The 9,801-nt window shown below is 30.7% G+C and overlaps 1 protein-coding gene across 1 annotated transcript; it reads right to left on the bottom strand.

The window, feature by feature from the left end:
• Positions 1-229: 229 nt before the first annotated feature.
• Positions 230-2,707, bottom strand: LOC110699636 (GDSL esterase/lipase At5g22810-like). The gene is made up of 5 exons (XM_021877146.1): positions 2,013-2,707; positions 1,552-1,682; positions 1,180-1,413; positions 803-1,058; positions 230-602 (listed from the first exon to the last, which is right to left on the bottom strand). The coding sequence occupies exons 1-5, from the start codon at positions 2,254-2,256 to the stop codon at positions 409-411; spliced, it is 1,059 nt and encodes a 352-aa protein (XP_021732838.1). The 5' UTR covers positions 2,257-2,707; the 3' UTR covers positions 230-408.
• Positions 2,708-9,801: the final 7,094 nt, after the last annotated feature.

Raw genomic sequence — 9,801 nt, 5'->3', positions numbered from 1 at the left:
CAAAATAGGGGCATAGGCTTGAAAAAGTGTTCTATATCCTTGGCAATTTGAGAACAATTCAGGGCCTTGAGATATATGTAAAGGAAATTGTACCAATTGAGAATCAACAATAAATTTGGGATGAAGGGAGTTAAAATAACCTGTAATCCTGTATATCCTTGGCACCAATAATTTATCAAGTTACGAAAAAGACTAGAGAGTACTGCTCAATATAATAAGAATCAAGAAAATTCATATAAAATTTTATCAAACCAAACCTTTTTCAAACAACTTGTACTGAGTTTAACAAAGACAAAATGTGATCCAATTTCACACACTTTTATATGTAAATGTAAAATACATATTCTGATAGTAATTGTATAGAAAAACATATCTTAAACAACTGATACGCAATTTTTGAAAGAAATTCTAAGAGATAAGGGAAACGGCAGCTGCAATAAGATCATCAGACAGAATTCTATTGGTGGCTTCTGTTGGATGAAAACCATCCCAGAATACATACTCAGACGCGTTTTTACAGGTTCCTGGCGACTTTGCATTGCATAGATATGATGTTTCTAGCAATCCTGTTCCACAACATGCCTTTCTTGCCTCAACAAACCCTGCATTTCATTTTCAATTTCATCAGATCACACCTGCATGTTTTCGAAAAAATTCTATTTGCATAACATAATAGCTCAGAACCGCGGTCTTACTGTAATATGATCACAGATCAGAGAATAACGTGATTTTTTATTCATAAGACCATGGTTTACCACATATATAATATTGTTAAGTATGATAGATGAGTTAAAAGTAGTACCATTGTCTTCAGGCTTAGTGACCAACTCGTAAAGTGGCTGGTAAATATCAAAGACCACCAAAGTAAGATTTTTAAGCTGTGTCTGCAGCTCCTTTGCAGTAGAATTAAGCATATCATTGAACGTAATTGCGTCTTTGTTTATGTGATCTACACATTCATTACTGTCCTTTCCAAATATGGTGATTGCAGCCGGTAAGCATCCTAGAGGTGGTAGCGACGTTACCCCTACTTTTCTTGCTCCAAGCCAATACAACTTCTGCATTACACAAGAAAAAAATAATTTTTTTCTTTTTTTGCCTGTTAATTTCTAAATTTTCTTCTGTTTTACCCCTCAGCAGAAATACAAAGTAGAGCAGTTAGAATGAATGAAAACATACGCGAACAAGTTGTGCAAATTCTTGTACAAGAAGGTTAGAGAATGCCTCAGGAGAGTAAAGCTTGTAGAGAAGAGGGTTGATGTAATAGTTCTGAAGGAAATCACTGCTTCCAGCACTAATCAGATAAATTCCCTCTGTAATTATTGATGTCGCGTTGGTTTTTCCTGCAAGTGACACTAATTTCTTCTGGTAGTCCATGTAATGTTCCAGCTGCTCGCTCAATGAAATTGTGCTCTTCAACCAAAAAAATCATATATCAAATTATAATCTATTATTGTTACCAAAAACATATACTAGTATTTATTTTTTTCAAGTTAAAAAAAAAAAATTCACTTCACATATATAGTACTAAACTACTAAGTATAGACTTACATATATCTTGGGTGTACTGGCATGATACCCTGAAGAAGCAGAGGCGAAATTGGCTCCAATCAGCAGGTTTTTCCCCGTCGCATCTATGCTTAGGTATGCTGGTTGGTAAGATGTAAATCCTATAGTTTCAGCTGTAAAAGAAACCCAAAAGAATCTGATGTTAGTTTTTATTGTTTGTTAGACTATTAGCATAAGCGTTGATATAAATTGGTCATATTTCCTATCATAAAATAAAAACATCGCGAAAACTTATCCAGTAGGATGACTTGTTACTCTGTACGTCGAGGGCCTTACCCAAGAACAGCTGATTATCTATAACACATTAAGATTTAAGAAGCTTGAAAAACCTTCTTTTAGGCATAAATCTTTAACATGACTTAAAAATCTTCTTTTAGGCATGAACTTTTCATAACAAATAATAAATGGAACGAAAACGAAATAAATGAATGAATATAACACACCAGTAAAGTCAGTAGCAAGTTTGCCATTGCAAAATCTTCCTGTAGGCTTATGATGGGAAAAATCTCTACCATAAGGAGCAAAATTCGACTTCACAATTGTATGAAGATCGTTGTTATTACCCACATCAACTACTGAATCTCCAAATATGAACAATGCTGGTACAATTGGTTGTCCATTTACAGCAATACTTAATAACACAAAAATAACAAGGCAATATGCTACCAAATTGCTCGAAATTCCCATTTTTTTTGGGTGAATATATTTCGCTCTTGTATATTACAGTATTTTTATTTTTGATGGTTTGATTTGGTTTTAATTTTGAGGATATGCAAAGTATTTAAATAACATTTGGAATAGAATTATTAATTGTTGGTTGGTAATTTAGTATGTACATGTCTAAGAAACTTATATATTTCCTGATTTTGCTACAAAAAGATTGACGAGGTGATGTTTTAACTATGTGACTATATATAATATGGTTAGTATTTTGGTCATTTGTCACGTTATTTTATATAACAAGCAAACAATTAGTATTGTCATTGTAAGATAATAAGATAAGTCTTTTTTTTTTTTTTAATCTATTTATAATGTGTTTCTGGTGAGTGAATTCTATAGTTTAAGTAACCAAATTTATTTACAGAGTAATTTCTTACCTTATTTCTTAAAAAGCCTAAAAATTTACCATTTAAAATACATTTTTTCCAATTTATGAAAATGTTCCCCACTCAAAAACCCGATAAATCCAAATAATTAATCGAAAAGTAGTACTACACGATTTATCTTTTAATGATACACAATAGGTATAGGTCACATTTCTATTTATGTCGTCCTAAAAATTAATAATTTTTTATGTTAACTCTAACTACATATTTCAAAAATGATGAATGTTTGGGATACAAAAATGTAAAAAGTGAGAACTTAAGTTAAATTTAAAAATATATTTGCTTACACGTTTTTATTTTTGAAACAAATTTCACATTTTAAAATTTGATTAATTGTAATGATTTATACTTAAATTTTTTCATATTGTACGTTTTCATAAAAAAATACATATTATAGTTTATAGTTAGTTAGTTTTAATTAAAGATATAGCTAGACAGCTAGTTAAAATTATGATTAACATACATAATAAAAGAAATGTGTCAATTTAAAGAGAACTGAATAATTATATTTAGGACGAAAAGTAATATAATACTAGTACTTTCCCAAAGATAATGTTTATTGGTAGCTTCATTATTTGTCCCAATAATATTTACTGTAGTTTGTTGATAAATTAAGAACTGCATAATCTTGCAGGTTCCCTCATTGTGTGCAGGATTATATTACCAACCAATTCTGTGTGTAATGTACTAGAATGAACTTTGAAAATGTGTTATGTGTGTATTAATAATATTGGAAATGGAAAAGAAAACTTATTTGTAAAGTTTAACATACTTAGTCAAAAGCTTAGTGCTTATAATAATATCTACCCCATGAAATTTCAGAATATATATATGTATGCAGGTTCAACTTAATTAATTAGTTTAAGTAACTTATTAAACAAGAATGAGCTGTTGTTGCTCCTTTGACAAACTTTAAGTACCCAGAATACCATTCTATCAGCATACGTTAGGAGCACCATACACAATTAAAAATAAAAAATAAATAAAAAATAAATAAAATAAAAAAAAAAAACAATACTGGGATTTATTTTATTTTATTTTTATGGGTACAAGACCAAATTGGTAAAATAGTTCAAAAAAATGACCTTAAATATGTAGCTAATTTTTTATTTATTTTTATTTTTATTTTTTATTTTTTATTTTAATACTCCGTACTAGCTTATGGTGTCGTGCAATGCACGGATTTACCAAAATTTTATAAAATTTTGTATTTCAACCAACCTTTATGATTTTTTTTCTCTTTATAAATAGTATGACAAAGGTCAATATTCTTTTTAAAAAAAATGCTTTGTAGTAAACTTTAAGTTGTACATACCCGTATAATATATCACAACTTCAAATTCTTATATGTGGATAGCCACATGGTGTGGCCACTTCACATATAAGACAATTAAATAAGTAATAGGAGGTTACGGTGATGAGCAAATGGAATTACCTTGACGTATGTGAGTTACTTAAATAAAAAAAAGGGGGGGGGGGGGGTTTACTCTCTTACATAAGTGGAATCATTCTTTCAATTTTTAAAACAAAAAAATAGGGGTTACTCGAATGAACAAATGGGGTTATTTAATTCTAAATTAGTTGATATTACTCATATAATGAATTGGAGTTACTTTAATGGACAAAATGAGGTTACTCTTTTGAATAAATAGGGTTACTCATATATATAAATAAAGATTATTCTTATAAATCAATGTGGCTACACCATGTGGCTAGCCACATACAAGACTTACTTTATATATATATATATATATATATATATATATATATATATTCCGTACAAATTTATACTATATTAAAAATTATGCATATCTTTTTTAATAAAAATATTTTGCTTAAATTTTCTATAAGTTGTTACAAAATTGTTTTATTGAATTTGGGAGGGAAAGATTACCTTATATAAAATATATGGAAGATTTTATATATATATATATATATATATATATTGGTAAAATAGGAAAATATTACAAATTTCCTAAGATAATTAATTTGACAAAAAAGTAAATAAAAAATTGGCAATAAATTATTTAACCAGATTTTGCCACATGTCATTTTATATTCACCTTTAGTATATAGTTATTGATTATAGAAATAAGTACTCGCACTATCGAAAATATGCTAAATTATTCCACTTGAGTCTTACACTTTGTTTGGATTGAAGGAAATAGATGGAAAGGAAGGGAAGGGAAATAGAGGGATGGATTATCTTTTATTTGGACAACAAATGAGGGAAGAAGAGAATTGAAGGGGGAGAGAAATGGAGGGAATAAATTGAAGAAATTGATCTCTCCAACAATGTGGAGATTTGGAAGGAAAACACGTCATTCTTCCCTCCCCTTCTTTTCCTTCCTCTTTCTCTATCCAAACACACCGTTAAAGTATCCTTGTGCTAAATACTAGAGTAATCTTGAGTTGTAATTTGGGTTTAGGGTTTGAGTGAACTCTAAAGAGAAAGGCTTTGAGTGAACCTGGGAGAAAGAGAGATTTGAGAGTACAACTAATTGAGGGAGCATTTGTTGGATGCTCAAGTTCGTTGAGTAACTTGAGCTTGAGTCTTAGATTGTAATAGGTTATTTACCCTATTATAATTAATAAGAATTGAGTTTTAAATCCCGAGTGAATCGTGATTTTTCTTCTTATTTTTCTTATTGATTAGAGCCGAGAAGTTTTCCATGCAAAAATCTCTTTTATTACTTTTAGTTCCTTGAGTTTACATTAAATAATTCCGCAAATTATAAAGTTTCCCAAGTTCCTTGCAATAGAATTCACCCCCCAACTTCTGCTATCTTCATACTACAATCAGGGGTACCCTACATCAGGGGCGGACCCACCTTTAGTCATAGTGGGTCTGGTGACACAGTATTTTTTTAAAAAATAAAATATCAAAGAGACCCCTTATTATAGATAGGTGGTCTCTTTGATGCTGCTATTGGTAACAACAAACAATATCAAAGAGACCTCTTATTAAGATAGGCGACTCTTTAATGCTGCTATTGCTACAAAAGACTTGCTGTGGTTTTTTTAAATATTAAAGAGACCTGTTATTTATATAAGAGGTCTCTTTGATGCTGCTATTGCATTTCGCAACTTTTTTGTGCTACTTTCTTTTTCATTAAAGAGACCAGTTATATTTAATAACTGGTCTCTTAAATTATCTCACTTTTTTTTGTATAATTTTTTAATAATTTTTTTTCCCTTTTTATATCTTATATTTGTACAACCAATTTTAATATTTTCCCATGAAGCTTATCAATTAACTAAAAAATCATAAAGTTAATTCAATATAATAATTTTATTGTACCATTTGTTTATAACATGTTATTTGTAGTATTTTCGACTTGTAAAATTGAATTCTTAAGTACTGTATTTGGTTGTGGTATGAATTTTTGTGTCCTATTTTTGGATTGAAATCAATTTGGTGAAATATATATATATATATATATAATTTTTGGATTGAAATTAATTATGAACAAGACATGGAAAAAAAAAATTGTACTTTCACAAATGATCAATAATTGATGGTGACACACTATCTCGGAAATCCTGGATCCGCCACTGCCCTCCATAGACTTGGACCTCAACAAGGTGCTCAAAGAAATTGATCATCTAGCTAGGTTGGGAGAATCTCTTCAACGATGAACAAGTCAACCATGAAACCGACTTATTAGAGTTAATGGATTATGACAGCAAAGGTGACATTGATTGTTTAACGAATATACATGGAGTTATAATGGAATTGGAGACGTTCAAGTCTTCCTTTAAGCAGAATCCTGAACACTTCCTTCGCTTTAATATCCTCTGTTCCGACTTCCGATTGAGCGCCCTCGTTGGAATACTATCCTTCCGGTATTTTGCCATCAGCATTAGGTTCTGATTTATGAAATTCTGCTGCATACATTATATTAGTACATTAGTTTCGCTAATTGTTTCTTTATAATTTGCTTGCACTTCTGTTACGTTGTCTTTAAACTCTTTATTATTTGAACTTAATTAAATAAAGTATTTTGGTAATAACTAATTTGAAATTTTATGTGTTTCGATATAAACAATGTAGACCAAAGAGGGTCCTTAGTCCAAAGGGTTGAAGACGGGCTCGGTCCGAAAATTATGGGCCGAGGGTTTTCTGCACAGCAAAACACATTAACTAATCTCGGGGGGTTGTTTGAGGAACGCCCCTCCGAAACTTAAGTCGGTCCTTTTAATACCAAGAGAGAGTATTAAGAGCTATGCAAGCATATAAGCGATAAAGGCTAATAATGGATACCTGATTATGTTGAAAATTGGACTATTTATACCCAGGGGTAGTAAATAGCGCGAGGCCCTTAGGACACGAATCAACCCCTGAGCGTATGGGCTCCTTGGATGGACTTTAGCATACCTTTGGACTGATTTTGATGATATTGGACATGACTTAAGGCTATTGGACTTGGCGGTCCAATTGATAAATGAGGCCCAAAATAGGAATTCATTTTGACACCCAAACAATATGTACAATACAGCTATAAATTTTCGTGCGTTAAAATGACCTGCAGGACGCTGATAGACGCCTAGCTATATAGTTGGTTAAATTAGTTCAAGTGTTTGAACACAGAAAGATTTAGTAATCATGTATGGTCATTCATTGATTTTAATTACATTCAATTTTGCTCAAATTAAGTCGGGTTTTTTTATAGATCTTCTTAAGAAACTCAATTGGAGACATATATAGTCCCTCCGTTTTTTTTTTAATAAATGCATAACTTTGACTTTTTCACTATTTACATATAATATTTGACTTAATTTTTTTTGCTATTATAAAATAAATAAATGTTATTATATAATATATCATTAGATTCATCACAATGTTTACTTTCATAATATAATTTTGTTACAATTTTACTAATAGACAATTAAAGATATTAATGGTCAAAGTTACGTCTTGGCAAATATGCCCGTCAAACTGATACATTTAAAAAAAAAGACAAAAAAAAAAAAAAAAACAAAGGGGTACCTCTTGATCGTAAGACCATCGATATCGAAATCCTCCAAATGGATTTTTGTACAATATGATTGTATGACACTCACATCCGTCTGATGGACTGCTAGAGATTTAGTTAGAGACTTGAGAGTGCTATGTTCCATTGTATAATAGTTGTAAACTATGGACTTACATATATAATAGTTGTATAATAGGACTGGGATTCGGTGAGAAGTGTGTTTATGGTGAGAAGTGTGAGAAGAACATGTATATTGAGTATATAAAAGAGATACATCCAATGTGCATTATAGGTACATTAAAATAACATCATATATACATCAAATAATTTCCCTTTTAAATACGGACAAATCGGCAATATGACACCTTCACATGCCCGTTATAGAAATTTTTAGGGGCCGTTTGGTTTGCACGGGGTAAACGAAATGGAATGAACAAAGAGAATGAAATGGAATGGAATGAAAATCCCTCAAATTTAGTATGTTGTTTGATTGTAAAAAGACAATGGGAATCACTAGATTCACCACTAACACACCCTCACCGCGTGATGTCGAAAATTAGGGCAATTAAACAAGAAAGAATCAATAAACTTAAACCCATATGCAGATTTTCACGACATTGATACAGAATTTGAGCAATATCAAAAGGGGTTAATGTGCGATAGTTATGAAAGTAAGTGGACTTACCAAGCTTCAAATTCAGAAGGATTTAGTCAACCGTTAGAGAAGATGGTACTGAATTTAGTGAAATGGGTTGCTGGGAAATTGGTGGGGGAGGTGCGGCGAAGGGTAGGCGGTGGTGCAGTTTTCCGGTGAAGTGGGTAGGTAGGAGGGTGGTGGTATGGTGGTGTGGTGGTGGCCAAGGAATGGAATGAAAATACCATGGGGGGTGGGGAATGAACTTGGAGGGATTTGGGGGAATGAAGGGAGAAAGGGGAAATGGAAAAGTGGCCTAACAAACAACAACAAAGGGAATGATTCCCGTCGATTCCCATTCCCTTTGTTGGATACCCCCAACCAAACGGCCTCTTAACTCTTTCTCATATCTCGATTAGAACACTATAACTTCATAAACTTATTAATTATTAAATTTGAAAAACAAAACCCAAAACCCCCTCGATCTTTTTCGCCTTTCTCACTTTTGCCAACAAATATATCATGTTATTTGTTGCAACAAGCTATAAACAATGACCCTGGTTGAAAAAGACATAAATTTAAAGCTAATTTATAAAGTGAAGAAGCAGAGATGAGCATAATAAATAAGATGCTAAATATAGAAGAATCGTATTGATACATAAAAATTATCTTACAGATACATCAACAATGCTCAACAGATACATCAAAATTATTTTAGAGATACATCAATAGCATTTTCATTTAGAGTTTACAAAAACATTTGCAGATTAGATTGTAACACTATAAAATAGATTCGATGTATAAATCGTTGAAACAAATCTGCAAATCACCGGATATATATATATATATATATATATATATATATATATATATATATATATATATATATATATATATATATATATATATATATATATATATATATATATATATATATATATATATATATATATATATACGGGGAGGTTCCGCTAAAAACAGAGCTTATGGTGAAAACTAAAAACAAGCAATCTTAGCCATTCATTACTAGCACAAAAGATCAGACGGTTCTAAAGCCCTAAGATCATTCCAACCTTACATATAATCAATTCAACTGTTTTAAAGGTTTTTTTTTTTTTTTTTTTTGACAAACGCAACGTTTTAAAGGTCACTACATGCTAAAATAAGGTAACTTTATCTAAATTGACGATATTTACATAAAGTCACTATATATAAAAATAACGTAACTATATACAAAAATAGGATAGCTATATAAATTTTGATCATATTTACATAAAGGTCACTATATACAAAAATAAGGTAACTATATCAATTTTTAGAATATTTACTTAGAGGTCACTATATACAAAAATAGGGTAACTATATCAATTTTGAGCATATTTACATAAAGGTCACTATATACAAAAATAAGGTAACTATATCAATTTTGACCACATTTATACAGAGGCCACTATATATAAAAATAACGAAGGTCACTATATATAAAAATAAGGTAATTATATAAATTTTGACAACA

This window comes from Chenopodium quinoa, unplaced genomic scaffold, assembly GCF_001683475.1.
Source record: "Chenopodium quinoa cultivar QQ74 unplaced genomic scaffold, ASM168347v1, whole genome shotgun sequence".
Classification (NCBI taxonomy): Eukaryota; Viridiplantae; Streptophyta; class Magnoliopsida; order Caryophyllales; family Amaranthaceae; genus Chenopodium; species Chenopodium quinoa.
This window is presented reverse-complemented; position numbering and strand designations above follow the sequence as displayed.